At 37.6% G+C, this 15,169-nt stretch overlaps 1 protein-coding gene across 3 annotated transcripts in view; it reads right to left on the bottom strand.

Moving 5' to 3' along the window:
- DOK6 (docking protein 6) overlaps positions 1-15,169 on the bottom strand; it is a 369,141-nt gene that overhangs the window by 46,740 nt on the left and 307,232 nt on the right. For 2 of the 3 annotated variants that reach the window (XM_014572702.2, XM_006121422.3), the window contains one exon: positions 13,602-13,719. In XM_014572702.2, coding sequence (XP_014428188.2) covers positions 13,602-13,719 — 118 coding nt within the window. Of the gene's footprint in view, positions 1-2,142; positions 2,217-13,601; positions 13,720-15,169 lie in introns of all 3 variants that reach the window. The other variant, XM_014572701.2, reaches the window with a different exon arrangement.

Below are 15,169 nucleotides of genomic sequence, written 5' to 3'. Positions count from 1 at the left end.
CCTTCATTTAAGGGTTCTGTCACCCTAAGCAGTCAAAAGAATACATCCTTATCAGGAAAAAGGCATCTAAATCTGTATATAAAAATCATACAAAGGAACACATACCTATCAAAATAAAAACAACTTTAAAAACAAAACAACAAGGAGTTCTGTGGCATCTTAGAGACTAACAAACATATATGTATAATATCTTGAGCGTTCATGGGCATAATCCACTTCAGATGAGATGATCTTGATTAGTGCCCATGAACGCGCAAGACTAACAAACATATATGTATAGTATCATAAGGTGCCACAGGACTACTTGTTGTTTTTAAAGTTATAGACTAACATGGCCAGCCCTCTGAGACTATGAAAATAAAGATCAACTTTGGTCAACACATTTCATTTCATTGTATTTCATTGAACAATGATCAGTAATAGCAAATGCTACTAATGTTGAAAAAATATATGAAGATGGTTTATCATAAAAGGGACAGGTTCTTAGTTGGTGTAAATCTCCATCAATTCTTTCAATCCAGACTATATCTACACAGCAGCATAGTCCGTGTCTACACACAAGCAGTTATTTTGACATAATGTCAAAATAATGTTGAGCTGGAGGACTGATTACTTTGACACCTGTAACTCTCATTCTTCAAGTCAGGGGAAGAGTGCTCTATCTCAAAATAACTGCTGTGTAGACAGCACCAAAAGTTGAAGTAAGCTATTTCAATTTAAGCTACGCAATTAATGTAGCTCAAATTGCGTATCATATTTTGAGTTTAGCCTTGCTGTGTAGACCTGCCCCAAATGGGCTACGTTGATCTGTATCAGCTAAGAGCTGACCCCTTCTCTATGAATAACAACAGTTTCTTCTCTGATCTGTTTGAGTCACAAAATCCTATATCTTTTACGACTTGAACTATTAAGCAAGAGGAGTAAGCAATCTACAGACATGACAGTACTGTAGATAATGGCATCAATATTTTACTTCTTCCACAACAGCATTAGGTTGGTGGAATTGCATTCATGTTAATGGAGTTACTCCTGATTTACATGAGTGTAAAGAGGAGAATCACTTCATAGAGGATGACTGCTTAAATACTTTTCCCATTTCAGATTTTAACATCCTGTAAACACTGCAGAAATTATGGATCTTTAGCTTTGGATGAGAATCATGTGGGTAGTTGGCATATACAGAAAAGTATCATTAAGCCACCTTTACACTTGTATATTTGCGCGAGTCCAGCCCTCCCACACAAATTATTGGAACCTGATGACTAACAGACTGAAGCATTATCCAGGGATCACTGCGGTATAGAGAATTTCCCGTTCCTTGGAAAGTACTCCCTACGCTGGCTGCAAGGAGAAAAATGGCATACTAGTCATTATGTTGTTTCTGAGGCACCACAGAAACCCCCTACCCTGGGAGAGAAAGCTCCCGTGGTTACACTTCAGACTTTCTCAACATCAGTGGTGAAATTCAAGGCAGCTAAATTATAAGTGAAACTCAGACAAAGGTATCCAGAGCACACGGTGTTTATCCTCACCGGAAGCCATTAATTAACTTCAGGTTGTCTTCAGCAATATAGGATGTGGTTAAAAGAAAACAAGGTTCTTCAGAAACGGATACATGGGGAAGCAGAACTAGAGATTGAGAAAATTCACACATACTTGATTAAATAAAAGTGTTTCTATTTAGGCACAAAAAGAATGAAAAGCTGCTGAGCTATTTCTCAGAATTAAATAACCTATTCTAATGATACAGTTGACAATACACAATGAAATACATTTCCATTTTCTAACCCCAAACTGCTCAGCTTACCCATGGTACAATGACTAAAATCAAAGGCTTGGTGATGACAGGACTCTAATCTCACAAATAAAAGTCCTACAACACTGTTGAGACACTGATGAACAACATTATGGCGGTAATGGAGAAAACAAGCAGCCAAAGCCTGTCAGTAATCATCCAATCAAATGCACACTGCATGTACAGTAATTACGATGAGAGCATGCTTTTTCAAACTGGAAGTTCATGCTTTAGTGTCTATGCAAACAGGCTCTGAATTTCATTTTCAGCACCCACTTCATTCATGATCAGTCTCAGAGGTTGAGATTTGGGTTGATGATGAGTGGAAAGAGAAAAGCATATTGTACCTGCATCCCTGGTTTGATATCATCAGTCCGTGACCAAGAAACCAGGAAATCTGACGACTCGCCCATTAGACATCCTAATGCAGTACACAGAAATCTTATTTAAAAACAAACATCATTTATGTTCATCCTAAATGTAGGCACATTTATGGAAACAGGGATGCCTTTGTGTCACATATATGTATGTGTTCAGGAAGAAATGATGGCATTGTTGTTATCAGTTTGAATACACATGCAGAAAAGTAGCAAAATGAGGTCAAATATGTAGATTTGCTTGATGGGGGCTCCTTTAACTTCCATGGAAGGTCTTCATAAGTATTCATGGAAACATTAAAACATGTACACATTAGCATAACACAGAGGGGAAAACTGGTGATATCAATAAATCAATATAATGCAAGAACAATGGTGTGAGGATGTTTTTATTTTCTTAAGAAAACACAACCAATTAAAAAGTATATAAAACTCTAACTGCAGATGTCAACTCAAATTAGTCATTATTCCAGTCATCTGAAGAGGTGGGTTGTACTCACAAAAGCTCATGACACCATAGACATGTTGTGTTTGTCTTTAAGATGCTACTAGACTATTTGTTGTTTTTTAAGTTTTTCCAGTTACAGACTAACTCAGCTACCCCTCTGAAGTTTCACATTAGTCAGTCATTGTTTCTTGACCAATTTAGGGTCAGAGGGTGGTCAATCTTGAAATAGCTATGCACCTGCATAGAGAAATAAAGGGACCTCTTACTCACCTGCCCAGACATTTACATTGACCAGCCCTGCAGAGGGTGGAAGGAAATCTGATAGTGGCAGGCAGCTTCTTCCTCTCCCAGTATGAGGAATGGACAGTCAGAGGCAGACAGTGAACCTTGGCTGCTCCACAGATAAGATGGTGGCAGTAATACAAGAACTAGTGCAGATTAATTCCCTTTGTAAGGGAGCAGCCAGCGCCGAATTGTGAATCCTTAAGTGACAGTTTAATTTCTACCCTTGCTTCTGGGGCAGTGTAACGATGCACTGTGCCTTATTTGCTGGCTTGAAAGTTGGCAATACAGCCCACTGTGAGTAAAATGACCATACTTGATGAGACAATATACTTGTGCTGTCGACATTCTCATCCTTGTTATGTTACTTATCACAGACATTATCTGACAAATATCAAAATGCAATCTCCATGTACACCATGCGCTCAGGAACATAGCCAAAAGAATTTAAAAATTAAAATCACGTGATTAAAAAACCCCAGTCCAATCCTTATCAAGAACAATAAAAAACACTTTCAACTTCACCCAGTCTTCGAAATCTGAGTCCTTTGCTTTCATTAATCTACAGTTTCTTTCTCTATATAGTACTCAATCCAAAAAGTTTTGTCCCAGCAAAAGTCTCCAAAGTTCAATTCAAGATGTCTTAATTAGCAGAAAATTGTTTCTTATTAACTATAATAAATGGTTCTTAAATATACACTCTGGGAATAATGCTTTCCTTGGCAGGTAGAAGTTTAGGATGTTGCCTGTATTAGGAACACTGTATTCAGAACTGGGCAATAATGGATTTTTCAAAATGAAATGTTTCAGGGCAGTTCAACAAATAAAAAATTAAATATTTTGATTTGGGAACATCAGAATATTTTGATTTGATTGAAAATGCTGAAATGAAACACTAACTTTTCTGAACTGAAATATTTTGGAGCTATTTGTTCTATAAAAATAATAGTTTAACCCTTCATCCTGATTTGGAAGAAAACATGGTAAAATACAAATATTTCCTGGATGGATAGTCTGGTTTTCACTCCCTTTTACTTATGATTGTTGCAGTCACTGATATGCAATATTATTTGTGCAAAAAGGAATAATAAACCAAACAAAAATCCATAGTGGGATGTTTCAGAAAGTGGCAGCTGTGAAATCACATTACATGTTAAAATAATGGGTACAAGACTCTCCTACTTTCATACTATGAAATGCCACACAGAAGGTGGGAATCTATTTTTCCAGTGTCCTCATTTCAAAGTTCCAGCTATCCAAGATTGGATTAAGACATGCTTAAGTTCTAAACTACATCAAGTTTAAGAGGCCCCAAAGCATTACCAAAACGGGTATATTAATCTACCAGAAAGGACAATGAAAATAGAAAAATAAAGTTTTATATTTGTACATATACTGGTACGTAGGCAAGGATGCAACTAATAATAGCAATTTACTTAGCTTGTGCATAAATCCGGAATTGCAGGCATCTTCAATTAATTAAAAACTTAGGGTGATTTTCTGGAGATGTTCCCTTCCTTCCCCTCTCTTAAAACAAGTGGTCATGACAATGGGATGAAAAACACAACTCATAGCGAAATATTGCACATGACTTAAAAAATTGTGTTCAGAGCTGCATCTTTCAGGAATCTATATAAACTACTAAATGCTTTTCTTGATTGCAAGAGTTAGCTACAGTTAAAAACAATACTGAACTCAAGGCAGAGACGTTCATGTGTGGACAGGAGTCAAATTAGGGGAAGCACACATATTATATGTGGTGCTAACAATGTAACGAAGACAAGCCCAAAGAGCAGTCAGTATCACAAAACTTCATTGAAACAACCATCTGCCACTCAGGAGACACACAGCCAAAAAAGGTTGAAGGAGCTAGGTAGCCCACATTAATGAAACTATTTAAAAATCCAACAGTTGCTTGCATTCAACAGGGAAACATTTTTGTTGCATTTTTTACACATTCAAAATGCCCTTAAATTGCTAACAGCTTATGTAGTTTCACTGAGGTGATGTTCATTGCGAGAAAGAGTATCACAATCAGGCCTTAAATGAATACAGACCCTTCATACGTGACATCTGGGTAACCTTTAAAATAACTTACAGCTTTCTCCCTTGTTTTACATTGCCCATAACTTTGAGAATCTCAAGGGTGAAAGTAACTTAAATTTCTTACAGGTACTCTCCTATCACAACCTGGGTCCCTGCCAGCTCTTTATACAGCTCCCTGCTGGCTTTTGGTGCAGCTCAGCCAGCTGTTGCCAGAACTGCACACCCCGTTACTTTGACCTCTTCTCATACCTCAGCCAGAACCATTCAGAATGAATGAAAACGTGAAACTCCAGCTGGGCGGCATTGTCCTGAGTGGCCAGGCCACACAGCTTAAGTGAACACCGGTGACAGTGCTACTTCCCTTAATTCTGTGCTACTGCTGGCAGCAGTGCTGCATTCAGACCTGGGCCACTGGAGAGTGGCAGCTGCTGGCCAGCATTGAAGGCACCCTTCCTTCTGCATTGCTACCTTAAGAGCTGGGCTCTCAATCAGCAGCTGCCACTCTCCAGCCACCCAGCTCTGTAGGCAGCAGCAACCTTCTGCTAAAATAACTTTGTGACCTCTCCACAACTCTCTTTTGGGTTAGGACTCCGAATATGAGATACACTGGTCTCCTACGTGGAATCTGTATAATGTGAGGTAAAAGCACACAAAAGTCCAGGTATCAAGGGGTGAGAGCAGATTTCATAGTCTGTGACAGGCTTTTCATGGCTGCGAATTTGGTAGCGCCCTACACGTAGGATATTCACAGCCTGATTCTGACTCTTACCCATGTCTCCTGATTCTAGCCTGGTACTATTTCTGCTCGCTGCTTTCTGACCCCCCAGCCTGATACCATGCTTGCTTATGGGACCTAGCTCTTCTGATTCCTCCAGCTCCTCCTCAGTGACCACAGTCCCTGCTGTGCAAACCTCATTCTCGTTCTGATCACTAGGCTAGACTGCTTAAGCCCCAGTCCCTGACAAAATTTTACACCCCCTCCCAAAAAATAAAATAAAGAAAGTCTTGGAGGGGGCACAGCCAGTATATGTGGAGATTTAAATGTCCAGACTTATATTTCAATGTCTATACATTTTTATAAAATGGTTTTAGAAAAAACAATGAAAAATGCACATTAACAACAAATTCATGTATATAGATTTTAAAAAGTTTCAAGAATAGGAGCAAAGATAGCAGATAAGATTAAAGAACCAATACAATATAATAACTCTGAATAATGTGAATCTTCTGGGTACTACTGGATATAGTTGGTTTCCTATTTCTGGTATCCTTTATTTAGACTTCCAGCTTTATGAGGTTTTACTTTAATGACCTGCAAGTCCTGATTATAGATTCAGAAAAAAAAGGCAAGGTATTTTATCCAGCTGCTGGCAGACACTTAATGAAACACAACTGAATGTTCCAATTTATATACTGTAACGTTTGATATCAATTGCATTGTTCAAGCACCAAAAGTAAATGGAAAAAGGAATTCTGCACTTAGTTGCTGTGAGTACGAACAAACAATGGAACTGCCAAAATGATGAATGCCCTGCTATTCTTTTTACATACTTTAATTTGCAGAAAGTTACAGAAGCATAAAGGAAATGCCCATAGGATTAGTCTAAAAGAGAGCTATGCAGGATCATTCAAACAGCTCTAAGTACTTGCATATTCTCTGAATATTTGTAATGAGCTGCCAACTAACATTCCTTCAACTTTGCAAAGTCTGGGAATTTGTGTAGCTGGGAGTAATCATGTGAGTGTGACATTGTCATTTTTTTAGCATTAAAATTTTTAATCTCCAGAGGTTTAACTGGCACCAATATCAGCCTTGTTAGCACTGATAAGTCCTTTGCAGTATACTGAAAGAGGAGGAGAGTTCTTACCTCACTAGTCCGGGAAATCAGGAGCCATAGGAGAGCACTGCTTACTCAGGCCAAGGAAAGGAGGGGCACCTCCCTGGTGTTTTGATCAGAGAAAGTGGAACCATGATTTCCCTGTTCCCTTTCACCATTCGTTTCAATGGCAAAATTCCCATTGACTTCAAATGGGTCCAGGATTTCATACTTGTTTTGGTTTTATTTTGACATGTTCTCTTTATCTAAGCAGTTACTAGGCTTAGATTCGGCCCTACTTACGGATATTGGGAAGCATCTTACTCTGTTAAAGAGTCCCACTGAATTCAAAGGTGTGAAAAATCTAGTCCTTGACAAACAAGTTTAGATTAATTTAAGTTTGTTTTTCAATAAGTCTGAAGCAGAAATGCTCTTTGGGGCATTCACAATAAAACTGAATCAACATTTTCACTGGTGCCTCCCCCCCTTTATTTAATATAACTGTAAAAAAGAAGTTGCTTTTCTTCTCAAAATGAAAATATGCAGAGTTATCCTGCACAATGCTTTTGTAGTGAGCATTTACTCATGCAGGCAGTCTCCCTGAAGTCCATGGGACTATATGTGAGAGTATGTGTTCATTCACTTGAGTGATGGATATACTAACAAGTGCAGAATAACAAGCAGAACCTTAAACATAGTCATAACTGGGTACCTGACGTTGGTATCTGAGCCTTAATCTGGATTTTCTTGGGTTAAGACTTGCCTTTAATTAGATTTTCTATATTTTAAGGGTTTTCAATTATAGGAAAACAGAGTAGAGAAAAAGAAAGAAAAGCTAATAGATTATGTACCAACATTTAATTTTGACCTTAATTAAAAATATCAAATACATTATATCAAATTTACAACATCCGTTCAACTAAGAAAGAGAAAATTGACTTCAGAGCAAGAATTATAATACTAAATTTCAGCTCAATGCAAATTTTAGTTAAACTGCTAACTTAAACGCTACTTTTAAACAGGCTTTGTGACAATTTTAAATGATAGCAGAGATCTAGGCTGTCAGCTATGTATAACTATTCAACAAAGTTCAGATCTTGTTGCTTATTTTGGATTATAGTGACTTTAAAAACTGGTGTAACACCAATGTCAGAATAATAGTAAAGAACATAATTCGAGGGGGACACATTTTGTTTTTACACCTTTATTTTACTTATTTTTGTCCAGGTATTTACAAATTAGCTTGCCCTTTGCTTTTGAGGCAACTAGATCAAATGCTCTGTGTGCCTGGAAAACACATTGAAGCTATGTCTACACTACATCCCTCTTTTGAAAGAGGGATGTAAATTAGATCAAAACTGCAAATTAGACAGATCGAAACTGCACAGGGATTTGAATTTCCTGTGCTTCATTTGCATAATGGCAGCCACACATTCTTTCGAAAACGGGTATTTCAAAAGTGAAATTGCTGTCTAGATGAGGTTCTTTAAAAAATACCCCTTTTTCGAAAGATCCCGTAAACCTCATTTTTTGAGGAGTACAGGATCTTTCAAAAAAGATTTTATTTTGCCCCCAAAAGAACCATGTCTAGACTGCGGTTTCTTTTTTGAAATACCCGTTTTCAAAAGAATGTGTGGCCGCCATTATGCAAATGAAGCATGGGAAATTCAAATCCCGGCTTCATTTGTAATTTTGATCTAATTTACATCCCTCTTTTGAAAGAGGGATGTAGTTTAGACATGCCCTTAGTGACAATGAACACTCCTAAATACCAGAGAAAATATACTGTCTTGAAAATACGGCTTCTGTTCATCAAATCTGAGAGAGTTAGAGATTTTTAATTCCTGTTCTGGTTACTTGCAATCTGAATTGGAGCTCAAGTGTACTCTACAGCTGAGATATCCAATTGTCCCCTTTTAAAAATAATATTTAAGGTATTAGCAAACAACAGATGGAAAAACTCCCTGGGCTTACCATTAAATATTAGTGCAACACATAAAACTGGGAAAAAACATTTTAGTGCCCAGCAGTTAGCAGACCAAATGAAGTGAGAAAAATTCAAATTAACTCCAAGCAGACTTCTTTTGGCTATTAATTTAGTTTGCTTAAAATACTTTGTTTCCCTTCCTGTAGAAATTAAACGTCAAAATAAGAGACTTGTTCTTTATCGAACTATTACTGATCAGAGTATCCTGGATTAAAAACATTCAGAATAGTCATTTGATAGAAAATCAACTGTTTACCCACATAGAGAAGGACTGCAGTACAGTGATAACAGCCTTTAAACCTGTTATCATCAATGGTAACACCTTGTGCTACTGTTAATAGCAAAATGTCTGCTGAGAAATTCTGGCTAACATTAGTATTAACAAACTGTGATGGTTGGGAGGACAATCCAGCTACCAGCAGATTCAGTCACAACCTGTCTTTAACCCTAGGAGTCTTGTGGCTGTACAGCTTTGGTCCATAGCTCTGACCCCAATAATTTGCCACCAGCCCTTAAGCCTCAAATTCACCCCCAAAACATCCTAATGCAGGGACAAGTCCCTCTCTCTGTACAGAGGAAGTGTAAGGTTCATTGACATTAGAACACTCCAACCTGTTAGCTGTCTAAGAGCACATACCTTACTAAACTTGTACAACACTCATGCTTTATAATGAAAGCAAATAAGTTTTAGCCAAAGAGCAAAGATTAAGAGATACCAAGTAAAAGAGATAAAGGTAGAAATGGTTACAAGCACATAAACACAACCAGAAGACTAAAGCTAGCAAAACTGTGTCTTTGTTCAAACCTATTTCTCTTACTCTCAGTCTCCTTGCCAGCTTTTACTGCCTAGCCTGGCCAGGACCAAGCAGAGACACCAAATTGCTTCATTTATTTGTCTTCTATAGTTAAAGATAAAGCTGGAGTCTCTAAACTCATTCCTCATACCATCCAGAGTTATCTTTGTCTTACAAGTCATGAAGGCTTTCTGCACCCCATAAGAGGTCTGGTTTCCCGTGCTCTCCCTGAAGTGCAGAAGCTGTGTGAATTCTCTGTCTCTCAAGTTCGTGATCAGGACAATCCCCGTGATTAGTTCAGTGGCTTTGTATACTGATAATATACGAACTGAGGAAAATCCACTTCAGTTTGTCTAGGACAGATCTGTTGGTCATCTTTAACTTGGCTAGGTTGTTCTGGTCTTAAACACGTTTTACTAACATCATACAGAGGGAATTTGTAACTTCATATATAATGCTCACACATGCATTTTACAATGCTAATAAAAAACAGCACATTTTTAGCTTCCTTATGTCAAAAGAAATATTTTGTGTAAATATTATTGCAGCTGTGTGTAGGGTGTAAATACAGGGATGTCTAGGGTTATGCGTACTAACGTTAACCTTCCTGACACCACCTGAAGGCTCCTTGTTTATCAGCTATGACAGGGGATTTGATAGAAATAATGATACTATCTCTCTATATATTAAAAATTCCTGTAGGACAACAGAATGATGTCATCACACCACTTTGCATCTTGTCTGCCTCCTTCCTCTCTCCCCCTTCCTCTCTCTCCCAGCTTCAGCCCAATCCCGCTGCTTCCCCTTGCCACTTAGAATTGCTGTTTTAAACCAAACCCCTGATCCCCTTCCTCCACCCCCATCCACAAGGCTTCCAATGCCAAGAAACATGGCACAGTAGCCCCACATCACAGCCATGACAGCCCAGGGATAAGGCAGGGGAAGAAAAGAATGCTTTACTCCATTCAAGATGCTTACATTACGGGATGAATTCAGGACTTAAACATGTGTTTCAGTGTACCAGTGTTTTCTCTTCTGCAATCTTTGCAGGAGCTTCCCACCTGCTGCGTTTAATTTATATGATGATTAAAAAAAAAAAAACAACCCACAAACAAAACAAGCAGCCCAGGTCTTTCATCTGTGCACTACACTGCACCTGTTTTCATGAAAAAGTGTAAAATATTTTCTCAGGAAAGATAATTCAGCCATCCTATCATTTCTCACTTGTAGTTTTAGCTATACAATCATAATGAGAAGCCAGGCAAAAATTACACAGAGATAGATAACATGTAGATTTGGGGTTTTTAATAGCTTGAATGAAAACATTCTTATATATTTATTAAATTTTAAAATGCATAAAGAACCTCTACCATAAAAGAACAAATTACTTGCATTTCCAGTTAACTTAGAAGTTACTAATTGTCAGCATTAGTCATCATTATTAATAATTTTACTTATTTTAGCACTTGGAAGTTCTAAAAAAAGTCAAGGCCCACTTATCCTGGATGTTGTTCAAACAAATAATAGGAGATGATTAGGACTGGCCTTGGGCCCTGAATATCCCAGCGCCTGCCCACCCAACTGCTCACTCACTGCCTTGGCTGGGAGCTGCCCGGCCACACAGTGCTGCCAACTACAACATGCCATCTTGGCCTGCAAACTCTTTGGAGAGGCCTGGAGATGATAGGCTGTTTGAGGAGAATCTATCTAAATACACAAGGCAAAAGGCACGAGGAGAACCTAAAGCACAAAGAGATGAACTGACTCGCTCCAGGTTCCAACAACATGTCATTTGCACGACTGCAATAAGACTCAAGTCCCTGCTGTCCCATAACAGATCCCATCCTCTAAAAAGCACTGCCTTTTTCATCAAATCTCAGAATCAGGCCTAGATTAAGTCAAGCCAATGACAGACACCGTTTGTCTCTAGATATAAGCATCTTCCCCAAAAATCACTAATATTTTAAGACTTTTTATTTTAGTCTTGAAACTCATAATCAGTTTTATGCAGATTTAATCAGATGCCCTGAAGCTAGCTTACAGAATATTAGGGCATATAAACATGGCCATCCTGAGTCAGATCAATGGTCTATCTAGCTCAGTATCTTGTCTTCTGATAGTGGCCCATGCCAGAGGCTTCACATGGAATGAACCAAACACGACAATTATCAGGTTATCCATCCCTGGTCTCACACACCTAGTTTCTGGCAGTCAGAGGTTTAGGAATACTCAGAGTATAGGGTTACATACTTGACCATCTTGGCTAATAGCCATTGATGTACCTATCTTTCATCAACTTATCTAATTCATTTTTTAACTCAGTTATGCTTTTGCCTTCACAACATCCCCTAGGAACAAGTTCCATAGGTTAACACATCATTGTGTGGAGAAGCACTATCTTATATTTGTTATAAACCTGCTGCCCATTCATTTCATTGGGTGACCTCTGGTTCTTGTATTATGTGAAGGAATGAAAAGCACTTATTCACTTTCTCCACACCATGATTTTGCGGACTTCTATCATATTGCTTCTCATTCAACTCTTTTCTAAACAGAACAGATCCAGTCTTTTTAATCCTTCCTCGTACAATAGCTGTTTTATATCCCTAAAAGTTTTAATTGGCCTACTCTGTACTTTTTTCCAGTTCCAGTATATCTTTTCCAGGATGGAGTGACCAGAACTGCACACAGTATTCAAAGTGTGAACGAATCATATGTTTACATAGTGATATTAAGGTATTTTGTCTTACTAACCATCAATGGTTACTTAACATTGTTATCATTTTTGACAGTTAATGCATACTGAGCAGATGTTTTCAGAGGACTATCCACAATGACTCCAAAATCTCTTTCTTGAGTGGTAACAGCTAATTCAGACCTCATCATTTCACATGTATAGGTGGAATCATGTTTTCCAACGTGGATTACTTTGCATTTATCAACATTTAATTTAATCAGCCTCTTTTTTGCAAAATTTCCCAGTTTTGTGAAATCCCTTAGTAACTCTTTTCAGGTAGCTTTAGTCTTAACTATAATTAGTGATTTTGTATTATGGAAATTTTGCCACCTTTTACTAGATCATTTACGAATACACTGAACAGCCCTGGTTCCAGTACAGATCTCTGAGAGGACCTTGCTGTTTACCTCTCTCCATGCTGAAAACTGACCAAAACTGTTCTTTGTTTCCTATCTTATGACCGCTTACCAATCCATCAGCAGACCTTCCGAATTCTGAGAAATTGGTGAGGCATGACTTTCCTCTATAAAAGTCATATTGGCTCTTCTTCAGCATGCTTCTATGCATATGAAAATACTCTTCTTTACTATAGTTCCTACATTTTTTTTCTTGGTACTGAAGTTAGGTTTACCAGGTTGCAATTGCCGGGATCACCTCAGGAGCACTGTTTAAAGACAGGCATTACATTAGCTCCCTTTCCAGTCATCAGGTACAAAGGTTGATATTGGTTATGTATCATAGCAAGTAGTTTTGCAATCTCATATTTGAGTTCCTTTAGAACTCTGAGGTGAATACCGTTTGGTCCTCCTCATACTCTATCCTATTAGAGAAAGGAGATGCAACAAAAGCTCTTTGCTGAACACACCATCAAACAGATCCAAATGCCAGCCATTATTTAGGTACTTATAAGTTACTATGTAGAGTCTTTTATTTAAATCACAGTATCAGATGGACTTTCTGGTGCATGGCAATTCTGGAAGTAATTTTTTCCTTTAGTATAACTAAACAAAATTGTGAATAGTCTTATGGCACGTTAAAGACCAACAGATTTATTTGGACATACGTTATGCCTAAATAAATCTGTCTTTAAGGTGCAATAGGATTCCTCATTGCTCTTGTGGGTACTGACAAACATGGCTACCCCTCTGATTAAAAATAAATGTATTGCAAATCTCCAGAGTTCCTCTATGGCTGGTGACAGCTGATAAACTGAAATGAACGGGAAACAACCAATGCAAATAAAAAGCAATTAGCATGAATTCTGTTCAATGTGAAGGATGCTAAATGGACATGCCATTTTCTTTGTAAAGTTACTTGCCTTGTAAACTGTAGATTTCTCCAACACTGTTCTGTCGGGTGATGTGATGCCAGTATGCACTACGGGGAAGTGAGATTGACTTCGATAGTGTCATTGGTTCACTCAGACTGGTCTGGAGCTAAAAGAAAGCAAATATAAATGGCAAGTCATCCATACACTCATTTGGCAGGTATATTTCAGTGCTTTAAAACTGGAAAAAGAACCATAGTTAGGATGTATATTGTATTCAATCAGCACAAGTTGTATGTTATGATTTACTTCCTATGAAGAGCATCAATGCTAGACATAGGTCACTGGTATTCAGGAAAAAAAGATATTCCTAAATAATGGGATTTTAATAGGTCATTTTTTCCCTGTTTCTGCTCAAACTTTCCCACAGCTGTTGTTTGTGTGGTCATGCTTGTAATGCTTTGGTCTAATTTCAGTTGTTGTGTTTACTGTGCAGGTGACTAGATGGTGTTGATGACTTCTGATGTATAAGATGTCATACTATATGGCTACGTCTAGATTGCATCCATTTTTCGTAAAAGGGATGCACATTAGATGTATTGCAATTGCTAATGAAGCGGGGATTTAAATCTCCCCTGCTTCATTAGCATAAAAATGTCTGCCACTTTTTTTCGGCATGGAGCTTTACCCACCCATATAGAAACAAAATTCTGAAAGCAACATGCCAAATTCTTTATTGATTCATGCAGAGTGCTACCCAATTCCTATCAATGGAATTGACTTTGAACCTGGTCCATTTTCCCAGAGATGCATTCATGGATTTAACAAAATGTGGCTTCTGAAGATACACAGAGGTAGGCAATGGACAAATTGAGCCAGAGATCAGATAAAGTCCATTGAAACCCTACGATAAAAAAATTGCTCCTAAAACAAAAAAAGGCAAGAACTGCTATGGTACACAAAAGCACAGTTCTGAGAGCAACTGCAGGGCATCTTTTTTTTCTCAGTATCTTGTAATTTAATGAGCAAAACATCTGATATTAAACATTAGACAGGCAGATATGTCACTAGAGCTAGATATCTTTCAGACAGTTTCTACCAAAAAGAGAATGCAATTCATATTTTATGGAAATATCACCCTCAAGGAAAGAGCACTTTAAAATACATCATCGGTTTTTATTTCAGGCCTATGTTTAAAATATAAATACGGATCTTTAATTGGTGACAGTAATGCCTATTAATAGCATTAATGAATCCATAAAGCTAATCTTACTAATCTTACTAATTGGCATGCTCTAATTAACCACAGTCCTGACTCCCCCTTATCTTTTTTTTATTTTTAAACAGAAATTTCTGGTCTAATACAAGAGTTAGTCAATGATAGAGTGGATATTTTTAGACACTCAACTGCACAATATTACTGCAATGTTAAAAAATAATCTTGGGGAAGCTATTATCTGATGGATAAATGGTTAATTAAAAAAAAAACCTTGTTATGTACTAGACTAGGGGTATCTCTAATGGAACAAGTTGGAACTAGTTTGTGAAGAAAAACAAGCTATACCTATATATTATGTTTTATTTATATATAATCATTTATATTGGAATCTTCTTAACAC

This window comes from Pelodiscus sinensis, chromosome 2 (genome assembly GCF_049634645.1).
Source record: "Pelodiscus sinensis isolate JC-2024 chromosome 2, ASM4963464v1, whole genome shotgun sequence".
NCBI classification, from domain to species: domain Eukaryota; kingdom Metazoa; phylum Chordata; order Testudines; family Trionychidae; genus Pelodiscus; species Pelodiscus sinensis.
Note: the sequence above shows the minus strand (reverse complement) of the source record. Positions and strands in the feature narration are given on the sequence as shown.